Source organism: Diadema setosum, chromosome 17 (genome assembly GCF_964275005.1).
Source record: "Diadema setosum chromosome 17, eeDiaSeto1, whole genome shotgun sequence".
Taxonomy (NCBI): Eukaryota; Metazoa; Echinodermata; class Echinoidea; order Diadematoida; family Diadematidae; genus Diadema; species Diadema setosum.
The window spans coordinates 17,709,550-17,723,862 of record NC_092701.1 but is presented as its reverse complement, the minus strand read 5'-3'; the positions used below and the strand labels follow the sequence as shown (position 1 = coordinate 17,723,862).

General features: G+C 37.4%; 1 protein-coding gene across 1 annotated transcript; it reads right to left on the bottom strand.

Moving 5' to 3' along the window:
- Positions 1-1,361: 1,361 nt before the first annotated feature.
- LOC140240480 (ectonucleotide pyrophosphatase/phosphodiesterase family member 7-like) lies at positions 1,362-12,101 on the bottom strand. Its single transcript, XM_072320255.1, has 7 exons — positions 12,018-12,101; positions 11,312-11,474; positions 9,895-10,138; positions 5,148-5,520; positions 4,722-4,862; positions 4,041-4,175; positions 1,362-1,535 (listed from the first exon to the last, which is right to left on the bottom strand). Exons 1-7 carry the CDS (start codon positions 12,099-12,101, stop codon positions 1,362-1,364), a joined length of 1,314 nt encoding a protein of 437 aa, XP_072176356.1.
- Positions 12,102-14,313: the final 2,212 nt, after the last annotated feature.

The window sequence follows — 14,313 nt, the reverse complement described above, 5'->3', positions numbered from 1 at the left end:
TGTCAACTGACATGAAATCAAAATAATTGGGAATTTCATTGCGAATTTGATTTAATTGGAAATCTAATTGGGAATTTAACTGCGAATTTATGATGTGTTAAAAATAGCTCAGTACATAGTTAGTAGGCCTATACCTCCGCAAAGATGCCTGTTAAACTTAAATAAAGACTTTCAGCAATCTTTAAATTTTATTTTGAATGAGAGGAAAGAGGCATTTATATGAGGTGACTTTCAAATGCATTTGATTTTTATTTTATTTTGAATGAGAGGAAAGAGGCATTTATATGAGGTGACTTTCAAATGCATTTGATTTAAGAATGTGGGTGTATTTCCTTATGGTTATGAAGCGATTGATATGTTATGCTTATATTATTATATTATTCCTATGTTATCATTATATTCTTTTATACAATAAAATATTTTATAATTTCCTAGAAAAGATTAAATATATACTGCCGGGAGTATACACTGTTTAGTGTAAGTGATCATAATAGTCACGTGTTTTCGTGTGTATTACATGCTTATAAGTTCTCATGGTAATAAGCTTTATTTTCATAAAAGTAAGAAGTTTTTTTTTTTCCCGAATTGCAATGTTTTTTCCCGAATTGCAAAAAAAAAAAAGAGAAATGTTACATGGTAATAAGTTTTTGATTTTTCTAAATTAAAGTAAGATTTTTTTTTCCCAAATTGCAATGATCAATAAGGACATTTTCGGCAAATGTAATGCATGTAAAAGGATTGATTTTGAACAATGACAAATTTATGAAAGCTTATACTACGTTAGTTTTTTTTATGTAAAAATAGAAATAGATAAAATGTATGGATTACAAATGAAATTGGAAAATTAGATAAAAAGGGAGTTTTATGTTTACAGAAAATATGTAAAATATCAAACTTATGTCCGAAAAAAATAATCATGAACATAGGGGAGAAAATTTAAATGTTTTCATACAAGATTTACAAGATCAAATACGTAAATACGTCATTGTGAATTATATTACAAAAATTTTTTGTGTTACAAGTACATGCAATTCGGAACACAACTACAAGTAACTAGGCACATAAATACAAAATGTTTCCAATGTTTACGTCTTACGAATACATTATCAATTTAAAACTGGATCAATCTAGTACTCATATTCAACGGGATATTACCTAGGGATCATCATCCCTAGAAGCAGAGAAAAAAAAAAAAAACCTTCATGTGATAAGACTTCACGAATTGATGGTTCTCCGTTTCATGTCTCATTTTATTTATTGATATAGATACCTAGTTTGTGTCACTCACAGGAACTCACAATGCACTGACCTTGATAACCATCGGCTATATCTCATGAAGTTATTGTCCGAAACGATTGTAATTATCGGCCATTATACTCAAGGAAAACGAGTGCTGACAAAAGCAGACTTATCAAGGCACATGTTAACCATCCTCCCTGACCCACAGCGATCATGTCGACGTATCGGTCACGTGACCCGTTGTTTGGTGCCGGATCTAGCCCCAGGATCTCGCACATAAGTGGGTAGATATCCACCTGTGGATATAGAAATACAGGACACCTCGAATATTACACATATGTGAGAGGACAATGATAACAACTGATTTACTAGTATCGATTAAGCATGTACATGTATCAAGGTATATCTCTATGTTGAATTCAGACATTACCCAAATTACTCTACTACGTTTCTGTGCAGTGTTGTATTCTGTGCCTCTATACTACAGCACATTTTATCTACACTGTAATATACTGGGGCATAGGCAGGAAGCAATAAAAGAGTCAAGGCAGGAAGGGGGAACAATAACCCCCCCATCACACAGGATTGACTTGTGTATCTATGGCATTAGGTCTGGATACTCATAGGTGAAAGAAAGACCAGCTTGTCCCCTTCATCTTATTTAAGTCTTCATTGACTTGTATGTGGTCTGCGTGAAACAAAGACTAGCTTAAAAATGTCCTCCTCATCTGAGCAGTCATTCCACGCCACATATACTCACTATTAAAAGAGAAGCAGCCTCTCCTCAAAATCTCCACCTGCCTCGATTGTGGGAGACATGCAGCTTTGTACCAGAGAACTGTAAGTTTTGTACTACTTGTATTAATATCTCTAAACTTAACTTACTCTACGTGCCACAAGACATTTATATGTTATGAATATATCTTTAGTATTGGCTGACAACAAAGAATTTCATCAATGCGAGGGTTGTTTTTTTTTTTTAAGGATATTCCCAGTTCCAAGGACTCGAATTGTGAGGAGTAATTTGTCACAAGTATATGTTACTTTATACTCCATTGGTATTTACAGAATATTATACAGAATGTCTCATGCGGTTGTTCTCCTGTACATTATTCGATAATCATTGAGTAGAGCATTTGGGGGAATATATCTCCTTAATGTAGTAGTCACAGGTATAGCTTGGAATTTAAATTAGGTCACTTGTGTTCTGTATCTATTTCTTTGTATTCACCAACTGTGTATTATATTAGGCGCATGGTTTAACCTGAGCTGCGCATGATACACCTTGTAGTATGTTATTAGTGCTGTATAATAGTAATGCAGAGGAGGAATATGCAGTCATTTATCATATCGATCACAACATAATGATATACTAAGTAGTAGTTGCTCCCAAGAGTCACAAAGATGTCATTCGTTTTCTTCTATAGCATATCCTTGTAAATAGACTTCCAAGTCACGTGGATACTGCCTGTCTGGATGTATCCGCTAAAGGTAATTTGTTGATATTTTATGCCACCTGCTTCACTGTAAATATAATGTGTGTCTTAAAATGTTTTAGTGAGATATGTTTGGTATTTATAATAATGTTTTGTTGTTTGCAATTACATCGTATTCATTCAATGCACAGTCGTTTCCATAGATTATTGCAACTAGCAGGCAATTCTTAAATTGATGTGCTGTACTTCATCTCAATTAGCTGCATTCACAGGAATGAATTCATTCCTCCCTCCATATTATATGCAAATACAGCATGTACAGCAGCATTATGCTTGGTTTCAAAGCGGTGCATTTCATTGAAAACGTCATAATTCAGTATTGAGATCCGCTCGGTATATGTGTCGTTCGTCATCATGACATTCATATATTATTTTCCTTGCACTCTTTTCACCTGGTATAGGACATCTACATGTACTCTCAGTGACGTGCACGCAGTGGTGCTGTGTTGGTTTTCTTTGTCTTATCTTAATTAATTTGTCGGTGGAAACATTGTAAATGTGTGAATAAACAAATCCACCCTTTTCTTTGTAAATTTAAACGAAAGTCATTGTTTTGTGTCTTCCTTTACACATTCTCTTCAAGCGTTTGAGCCAGGCGTAATGTAAATTGTGTGAATGTTTGGTGCTATGGTTGTAAGGACACATTTGGTCCGTCACATACAAACACCATTACACATTATTGACCATCACACAACAAACACTACAATCACAGACACTATATTTATCGTTTGTCTCAAATCATGTATAGAGATATGGTGACTATAATCTGTGAAACATCACACATGGAGTTCTCCATAAAGGCTTGTACCGAAAGAGTTGTTAGCGTCGCACCACTTCGTGTTGACTGGAACCCTACTACAGACGAATGAGTGAATGAGGAGCATGTTGACTTTTCGATACGTTTTCTTGTTAATAAAAACAAAAATGGCAATAATAGAACAACTATGATCATAATAATTATTTCAAATCATCCAAGAAGATGAATAAAAGAAGGGGAAAAAAGTAGGAGATGGAGACGAAAAAGGCGGGCGATGTTGACCAATAGTGTTTTTATTGCAGCCTGAACCAATTTTCTTTTTGAATGCGAAATTAGACGGCATTGAACAAGGTTTTTTCTTGAATTCTAATTCATAAGTTACAAAATAAAGTATATACCTGTTTGCAAATGTTTAGAAAACGAAAAACACAGAATAGAACTGTTAAAGTCCATTTGTCTTTGGCTTTCTCGTGGCAAAGAGAAATCGCAGGAGAGAAAGGAAAATAACAGATTAAGGAAAACCAAGTTTGACGGCAAGGGATAAATACCGATTCGATAGGGGGTGCAGCATAGTTTTGGCGGAAGAATGGTCCTCGGGCATAGAACGATGACTTCATCATCATCCACTGGTTGTCGTACCCGTGAGACGCTCCCTCAAAGTAAGCTTCGTTCCTGCCAATCCTCTTCGGGGAGAAAAATCAAAAATTAATGACTGACATTTCATATTTTCCATCAATTGAAAATTCAAGCATCTAACGCTCTAGAGGCAATTTAAGTTCACACATTTTTTTTTTTTGTACAAATATAACAGGTCTATATACAATATACAACTGTATATAATCAACAAACAAACGTAATGACGAACTAACTAAAATACCGTGCACAATGAAACTTCGTCGCGCGATATTAGAAAACACAATACATTTCTTATATATATATATATGTATATATATATATATAAGAAATATATATATATATAACTTATATATAACTAATATATAAGTTATATATATATATATATATATATATAACTTATATATATAAGTTTTGTTACTTATCTTTTTATCTTGTCAACACGTGGATTACCTAATCAACATAATAGATAGATAGATAGATAGATACATTGTTATATATGCATATATCTTATAACATATTCCGTATTCCGTACCAAAATGAAAACACCAGGTTATGATACGAAATAAAACTGAGAATGACGCAATTTCACTTGCCGTATGAAGATGCCACCCGGGGTCAACCAATCCAAAGATTGGTAATACTCGGTCACTTTTGCCATAGTGGAGTCGATAGGGGATGTCTTCCTTTTTGTACACTGTTAGTGCCGGGTGAGCAGTTTTCAGGGCGCTGTAAATCTTTAAAAATCAGCAGTAAATAAAGCAGTAAATAAGAGCCATTATCAAATATAGATAATTCAATATTATCGTAATAATGATAATAACGTCTCGATGGAAAATATAGATTTTAGATTTTGATGTGTCACATCATTTGCAATGATAGTGACGTACATCATTGGGAGGCGATAAATTAATTTTGTTTCATAATACGGTAGACATTATATCTGACCACATTTAACTTGAATTTTGTCAAATTATCTCGCACTTTGCTTGCTTAACTTTTGTATTATTTATGAAACAAACCTCATCCAGTTTCCCATCATTGGGAACGAGCTGGAACATCGGTCCGTAATCAGCTACCATGAAGTCAACATCGGACTCATTTATGTAGTCGTATAGACAGACATGTTTCCACGGCTTTTGATTAATTTGCCCGTGGTCGCTGGCGATTATAACATTGAGGATGTCCTCCAGTTGTCTCTCTGCTATGACATCGAAGAGGAAACCAACAGCTTGGTCGACCTCCAGCAATTTTTTGATCGATTCGGGATGACCGATACCGTAGGCATGAAGCCATTCATCAGGTTGGTAGAAGTACAGCATGACGAGATCAAAGTTTTCCTCAGTCAGCCAGGATATTGCATCGTTGATCCGAGCTTTCATTTCGTAGTTGTCCCTGAAAAATGGAGCAGTGTCAAGGTGTGAATCTTTCGTTACATCACACTAAATACAATGTTACTTCTTAGTCAATTGAATACAGCAAGGAGCTTGTGGAAAATGAATACATGCCTGACTCCCAAATTGCTGATTTCCCACACGCCGAAATCTGTCGGTAGCCAAGGCTCGGCTCGGAAATCACTCCATTCGCGGACTGGTAAGTCCGCTAATGGAAGTCAAGCGCGAAGTTCAAAGGGTGATGGGGAAAAGAGCATGACGTCAGGTTGTATTATTTTCACGGCCGTGAGTTGAACGTAAATCCAAGGCTCCTGAAGACGTGCGAGATGCTTGTGCTAGCTAGAAGTGAAACTATCAGTCCGTCGAGCTCAATATCTACTTGAGTGCACTGTCCTTGGGTGGCTTTGGATTTGTTAACCAAGCCTATTTACTGCAGTTCGTCCGCCCGTTAAGAATAATAATAAAAAACAAAACAAAACAAAGCATCGTCTGATTGGCTGCCTCATGCGTCAGGATTTGGAGGTGTGGCCTGCAAACTTGACAATGAACGATGCCCAAGCTTGCATGAACTTGGTGAGTCATACTTGGTGTTCTCGGTGCTAAACCATGTAAACCTTTCTTTCAGAACCAATGCCTCTCTCTGTCGGAGTTCCTCAAGGTTCTGTATAGGCCCGCAACTTTTCAGTCTATATGCTCAGCCCATGCCTGACATCATCAAACACCATGAGGGCATACAACACCATAGCTATGCTGATGACGTGCAACTATACACCTCTGCAGACCAGAAGGACAGTCGGGCAATTGAACTTGCTCTCACCACTTTATCTGCATGTGTTAAGGATCTACAGCTGTGGATGGAGAATAATCTGTTGAAACTGAACTGTGAAAAAAAAAATAAAAACACGAATTCGTTGCTGTCGCTAATCCGTGGTTCCATCCCTTGATATCCGATGTCCCCCTGACTGTTGGTAATGTCGTCATTCATCCATCAAGTTCAGTTAGAAGCTTAGGGGTGTCGAAATTGACTCCTCCCTGAAGTTGGATCACCATGTTTCTTTTCTAAGCAGTTCGCTTCATCTCTCAGATATTGCACGTATCAGGTCCTTCCCTGATCAGAAAGCTTGTGAACATGCTGTGAGAGCTCTCATATCTTCAAGAATAGACTACGCAAACTCCATGCTATCTCGTACTTCTTCAGGTAATGACCAGCGCCTTCAACGTGCTCAAAACCGAGCGGCAAAGCTGGTTTTTCTGGCCAAGAAGCGTGACCATGCCTCTCCTCTTCTTCAGCAATTACACTGGCTCCCTGTGCAAAAGCGAATCACGTACAAAATCTTGTCAATCACCTATAAAATGTCTTAAGAATTGTGCTCCATCTTACCTTCAGAAACTAATCTCACGTCACCAATCTGAAAGACAAGGAATGCGATCAGGCCAAGACCCCAACCCGGCTGTCTGTCCCTAGGACTCTCACTCGGACAGGAGACAGATCCTTCTCAGCAGCTGCCCCACGCTTGTGGAATCAGCTCCCTCAAAGCAGGGAGGTGTAAGAAAAGGAGAGACAACTCGATCGTAATTCATGCAAACACATGTTTGGTTTCAAAGCGTTACAATGGGATGTCTATCATTCCACTATACGCTTTGAAGTCATGCTCGGCACCGCTCTAGTTGCAAGGCGAAGTTCGGAGACAAAGAACGCATTTCACCTTTCGTTGAATTACAACCTTTGTTCCCCCGTAAAATTTTTAAATGAAATACTCGAATTGATTAAGTGTAGTTTAGGAAAGAATTCAATATTATAAACATGTATTTCTAGTTTCTTCGTAATGCACAAATCGAAATGAAATGAAAATTAGGCCCTCTAAAAACCTAATATTTTTCTATAATGCGCACATTTCCGCATATTAGTTTTCTATCCTTTAATCTGGGATATTTTGATCTTTCAAATAAAGTACTCAGCTATATAAAGCGTGCTCCAGCGTGCTTTTAAAGTATTTGCTGTTAAAACTGTCAGTTTTACACTGCATTTTGATTCGCTGCTCCAATTTAAGATACACAAATTCATTGTTGCCATCACATTGAAAGAGACAGAGCGAAATGCAGTAGGGGCAAGTATTTCTAGATGTTAGAGCGCTAGTCCCGATTATTGATGCTCTCATTTGTCAAAGCACCTGATTTTCACCTGTAGTTAAAAGCGCATAACTTCTCGGAGGTGCCGAACATCCTTCAAAGGAGAGCAGGAGTTGTCACTCCTTTTCTTACACCTCCCTGCTCAAAGTATCAGAGAATCCCCATCCTGTCTATGTTCCAAAAATCGCTGCTGAAGACTTTCCTTTTCAATAACTGATTTCTTTATATTCCTTTAACCGCAAATTAAAAGAGTTCTTATTGAGTGCATATCTTGCAGACACTGAATAAATTTGTAATGTCTTATGTAATATTGTGGTATGTTATTGTCCGATTAAACACTCTTGTCAAGCCGCCGCAGATTGCGTTTTGGGCCTTACCGTCATGTTCTCCGAATTCATCATTAGCAATTCCACACTCTACTTCGTTTCCCTCTCTTCCTCCTTCCCTCTACCTCTCCCTCACTTTCTACCCAGAGCTTGACGACAGGCACCAAATGGCTTAATAGCTGAGCATAGTTTTAATGCAACAACAGTTTATAATGTATACCGAAGTAGGCTCTATAAGCATATTATCATGTTCTACTCCGGAAACAAAATGATAGCTCGGTCACAACAATTCTTCACATTTAAGTTTAGGTCTATTTTTCTTCCTTTTTTTCCTTTTTTTTAATCACATAGGCATACCCCGCTTTTCTTAGTTGGTACCATTAACTCGCCTGGTCTTATCTTCCATCCGTTCTCCGTTTCTTTTTCACAAGCACTGATTACTCGGGGCTTACAGCCAAACAAGCTTGCTTTCATGTAGGTCCCGTCATACTTCTCTTTGTTCAACCCCATTCGATTTCAACCAGTTATCATTACAATTGATGTGTTATTACCATGTATATTGTTTGTTCTTGCACATTGTTTACAAGGTAAAAGAACTTGTATTATTATTTCTGACGTAATATTCATATACGAGAAGTATGAAAATAAATTAATTGAACTGAATTGATTATTATGTACATTTTTGTTTTGTATTTCTTCTTGAGTTGTATTTTTTTTCCTACCTCCCAAGTGTAAGGTGGATACTATATTTCTGTGAAGCCCTGTGATACATGTTCACTCATTATAAGAGCACTATAATTATAAGTACCCAGTTATTGTATTGTAAATCATTTCTGGCACTTGCCGACGCCAAAGTCTGTTGAAGACAATTAATATTTCCGTCAAAACAAATACAAGTGGCTCCAAACTTGTAACATAAGTTACGTTCAGAGAGTGATCCTTAACCTCGAGGATAGTTATCTTCGAGGATAAGCTCATAGTCAAGCACCGTGTAGATGCACTCATTGATAGCTATCTTGAAGTTAAGTCGAAGATAGCTATCCACGAGATATGGTTAGCACTCTACCAACGAGCAGCGGGGTCCCCACTCATAATAAGAATCGTTTGGACAGAACTTAAAGGGGCATTCCAGACGATTGTCATATTTTTTCACATCATGTAGTACATAAATCGACCTCTCCATGCATAGATTTGTGGAATTTATTGTGGTCCTTGAGCAAAGAAAACAATACTCTGAAAAATCTTAAACAAAAAATTACACTGACCAGTGTTGATGACATAGAGCCTCACATATTTCAGAAAATCTCAGTGTAATTCCATTACAATACAACTTGCTTAATGGGTTCACCTGCGTAGAATCTATGCATGTCTTCTTCTTTTGTTCTGCTTTCTTAAACCTCAACTCATGCATTCTTATGGCGAGGCTGCCATGTTATCATCCATGTTCATTGCAGTTTGATATAGATTTTGAAAACATTCTTATTCCTCATCCCAAACACTATAAGTTTTGAAACTCTGTACTCAGTATAAGTAATTTATAGTTGTTAAAATGTTAAAGTCTGAAAATCATCCGTAGGTCTTCTTTATTGATATAAACTTGTAGATAAGCGTAGTTACCACTTGTTAGGAGAGGCAGTGACCCTATCTTCGAGGATAGCTACCTTCCAGGATACACTTTGCCGTGTGAATGCGCGTCGTAGTTTAGGGGACCAGAACTTATCCTCAAAGATAGCTATCCTCGGGGTTAAGGATCACAGTTTGAACGTAACTTTTCTCACAATAAACCATATCATTGTCACTACGTTTACGTTACGACTCATATCACAAGGCGGAAAAGCTATGTTACAATGCGTGTGGGTGGCAAACCAACAAGCCGTAGAAAGGCAAGATATCGGTGTATATTTTTTTTTTTAATTTACCTGAACCATGACGTAGATGGGACGTTTCTGTCGGGCCTGATGCCTTTGATTGGTACGTTACCACCAGGATACATTATTGTTCCCGCGTGTTTCCCCTGGAGAATGGCAGTCACCCAGATGGGTTCAGCTCCCGTGTCGAACCACTCGGTTACGTTAAGGGTATCGGCAAATTTGTAGGTCCGGTTCTTTGTAATGGGATCGAAGTAAACGTTGTGGATAACTCCATGACTCTCTGGATACAGCCCTGAATAGGGGTAGTAAAGTTGTCATGAAATGATCAGTTTATGAGCAATGATTTGTCCTCACTTTCTGTGACACAAAATACCAAGCAAATTTATCTTCGTTACTTAAGGAACCCATGCTTTTTTACAGTGAAAAGGTCCAACTCATCAGCTCTGATCCGAAGCGAAACTGACTATACTTAGTATGTTTGTAAATTGTAATTAGTGAGGTCTCTTCATTTTGACGAAAAAACAGATAAAATTTATCTTTTAATGTCACAAAATTCATGGTCCACAAGCAGAATGTATCACCTTTAAAGGGGAAGGCTAGTAACTGATCAGTGGGAATCAGTGGAAATGCTGGGAGGTGATTGTTCCAATCCTTATGGGATTCATTCAAGAGTTCATTGTATATCTATTGTTTTGTGAAAATGATTTGCTTCAGAACGGTCTCATATTCAAGTAATGTGCAGATTAATGCTCCGTCACTGACCAGGGACGCTAACCTGGAAGCATTAAACTGCACATTACTTGAATATGAGACCATTCTGAAGCAAATCATTTTCAAACAACAATAGATATACAATGAACTCTTGAATGAATCCCATAAGGATTGGAACAATCATCTCCCATCATTTCCACTGATTCCCACTGATCAGTTACTAGCCTTCCCCTTTAATTTGGCTTTTCTTAACCGTCGCGGATGGGGACATCGAGGGTACTATACAAGAAGTAATATTTTTACTTAGATGACTTAATTAGTTTTTCATTTGGAAGATTGTCCTGGGCATCGTTTCATGAAAGTTGCAGGCCTTGACAAGTTGTCAGTCTCGGACAATTACCACAGTAATAATCAGGGACCAGAGCTTCTCATCCAGTCAAAACCAAGGATTTTTACTAAGATTGTCAGAAACTGTATGAGAACAAGCTAAGCTAGGTCTTTTAGAGAATATTATGCGTCAGTCAATCAATATTCAACTTGTAAATTCTACTACATCAACACCTCATCTAAATTGTATACAATGTGATTCCACTTTTATTCTGTGAAAACATGTCAAACTTTCGAATTCCAAAACTTTTTTTCTGAACTTTACATCAAATTTTGATGACAGCTACCATTCCGGCTGTTTCATTTTGCTCAACTTGAACATGATGAATGAAATTGCACTTCAGGCTTACTGTGTCTCCATGGTTACCTGTTGCGATGGAGTACGTGGATGTCGTGGACAGGGTCGGAAATACTCCGTCCATCCAGGCAGTTTTAACCCCAGTCCTTGCCACCTCGTTCAGGTGAGGAAGATTCTGGCCGAAGCTGTCCCATCGCAAACCGTCGACCAACAGTAGTATCAGCTTCTGCTGCTTACGAAAGACAAAGTCAAATAGATAAGGGATATTGATCGATCGATCAATTTATGCACACACAGTTATGTCTACATTTCCAGCATTAGCAATTACACCATAGTTGTAACTTCACTGTTACGTCATGTACGTTGATTAGAAAGGCAAGATATGACATTTTGTTGACATTACTTGATTTAGTCACACAGCGGATGACAACCAGATAAGAAGAATCAAGTATGCAAAAGATGTTACAACTTCGTAAATATGTAACTTGTCAATTTAGTCTGTCGGATGAAGTGGTCAACTCGTTATCATGATCAACAGTGAAGATTGACACCTATAAAAGAGAGTACCTTGCCTTCCATGTATAAGGCTTTTATGCGTGGGTCTCCGAAAGAGCGTATAGATTGCAAAAGATTCGATTCTGATTGAACACACCCATGGTTTTCATCCTTTTGCAATATTCTCAAATCGACAATCATAATGATAACTGTACATGTTGACGGTACGTCACAGTCAAAGAGACAAATAGTAATATATAAAGGAATCAGATATGTATACCTTTCCCATCACAGCTCTTGACGTTGTAAGTGGGATACAGAGAAGCAGCACTGCTACTATGATAGTGACTTTTCCCCCACACATTCTTTGACAGTCGGTCGGTATCTCCAGTACTCATAGAAAAGCTATCTGAATGGAAATAATATTACTTACGAACGACGTACTTTCAGCGATGTATACACACGTAGTTTTGAACAGCCCGACTTGTACACATTGTGTACAGGAAAAAATGTATTACAGATATAAACTTGTTATGGAATTAGGCACTTGGGGCGCGGGGGTTGCGAGTGGGTGCATGCCGATTGGGGCATCGATGCATCGATCTGCATTATTGCACGGAAGGATAGATAGTCACAGAGCGTCACACAGGCATTTGAAAGATGCAAAATCGTTGTTCTTTTTTGGGTCGGTAGGTATGATAAAAAAAAAATGGAATAAATATAAAGTGCGATTTTTTTTTTTTTAATTTATGTATCTGTCATTGTACTACCAATAAAGTCCTTGCCTGACGGTGACGGAACACGAAGTTGTTGAACTTCGATATTGAACTTAGAGACTGTATACCGTATGCCGCCCCCCCCCCCAAAAAAAAAAAATAAATAAATAAATAGAGGACTTTCTCCAACGATAACTTCAAAAATAGAGAATCAATCAAAATGCCATTTCAAGGTATGAAACTAAAATTCATTACCTGTACCTTACAGAAAACACTATCCGATTTGCTGCACAGAGAAAATAAATGTGGATCTTTGTAGAGTATTTGAATCCCTTCCCTCCAAGTTTTGTCCATTGTCTGTACACAATAAATCCTAACGAACAAATGAACGAACTTTGGAAATACGCAGATCATCGTGGTCTCGCAGTAAAAAAAAAAAAAAAAAAAAAAAAAAAAAAAAAAAAATCAGCTCATGGAAAATTCGATTGATTTCTTCCTCTTTTGTGTCTTTTTGTTTTCTGTCTTATTTTTATTTCTATTTATTTTTTAAGATAATCATGAACGATAGTATTTACAAATACCATGCACGGAATTCTTATTCATTTTTTTAGTTGTCCAGTCACTTGTAAGCAAAATGTTTTCATTCATCTGGATGCCAAGGGCATCGAAGTGTAAACTTGGAAGAAACAGACCCATGACATGCTTTTACAACGATCCCACATTTCTCTGTGACCACTTCACCATTTTTTTTTTTTTTTGCAAGATGTAGGTAAGATGTGAAAGTTTCATATACTGAAATACATTGTAGCATTCACATTGTTTAATCATATTGAAAGTTTTTAATGGGAATATCCGACTGCTTTTTTTTTGGGGGGGGGGCACATAAGATAGGCCTACAAACTCGCCTGAGATTTCAATAGAGTTAACATAATTATGTACCATATTAATCTGTGTGTTTTTTATATCTTACCATGATTTGGTTAATTTACATGTATTGTACCTACCTAATGGCATGATGTCGAATTGTAATATGACGACGTTTGTTTGATTTCTTCACTGGAAAACCTTTGATGCGTTGATTGGCTTCTGAAAAACCCGGGTTAATTGGCATACTTGTATTGAATGTGAACTCCATTGCGCCATCTATTGATGATAAATGAGATACAGAGAGCCGTGTTAGTAGTGTTAGTAGGCAGGTAGGCAGGTAGGTAGGTATGTGGATCCTGTGATGTGACAAGGGCTGAATTCTACGCTTGTCTTGTTTAACAAGTGGGTTTTTTTTCTGAATGTGTGTTGTTGTTGTTGTTGTTTTTGTTTTTGTACAACATGTCCTCTCCGTGCTACCTGTGTTTACTTTTTTGTTCTTTTTTTTTATTTGCTTGCCTGCAGGCATGGATTTATAGCATCTTAAAACTATGTTGTTAGTGAGCCCCTCATCTGTAATATTCTACACAATGTCAGGCTCAATCGCTTACTTTTTCATCACTCCGAGGTACATGTACTTGCAAACTTATGCGGTAATCATTAATCCCCTGTTAGACTCCCGCCAATAATCGGCGAAGATTTTCCAAGTTAAACATAAGTGTCATGTGTTCAAGCGCTGTGCAATAACGTTACAAAATGACCCCACAAGAGCTTCTGATCTTTTTTAGTCGATATTGCATGTAATCAATTTCATACAAAATAACGTGGGTGGACTTTCAGTTGAGATACTGTCTCCGCTAGAATTCTATGTCAGTAAACGAATATTTTATCAAAGTTCAAATTTGCTTTATAAAGACCAGTTACAATGCAATGCTTTCTTCAGTGCATGAGCTCTGTATGGTAGCTTTGTGCAGTCTACAGGTCAGTACACAGATA

Bases quoted from the DNA above. Each gene is read 5' to 3' on its own strand.
- LOC140240480 (XM_072320255.1), bottom strand. From the start codon at position 12,101: ATGTGTGGGGGAAAAGTCACTATCATAGTAGCAGTGCTGCTTCTCTGT. The intron at 11,475-12,017 runs GTATACATATCT...GTCTTTCGTAAG, and splicing joins CAAGAGCTGTGATGGGAAAG to CAGCAGAAGCTGATACTACT. The intron at 5,521-9,894 runs GTAAATTAAAAA...TCCATTTTTCAG, and splicing joins CCATCTACGTCATGGTTCAG to GGACAACTACGAAATGAAAG.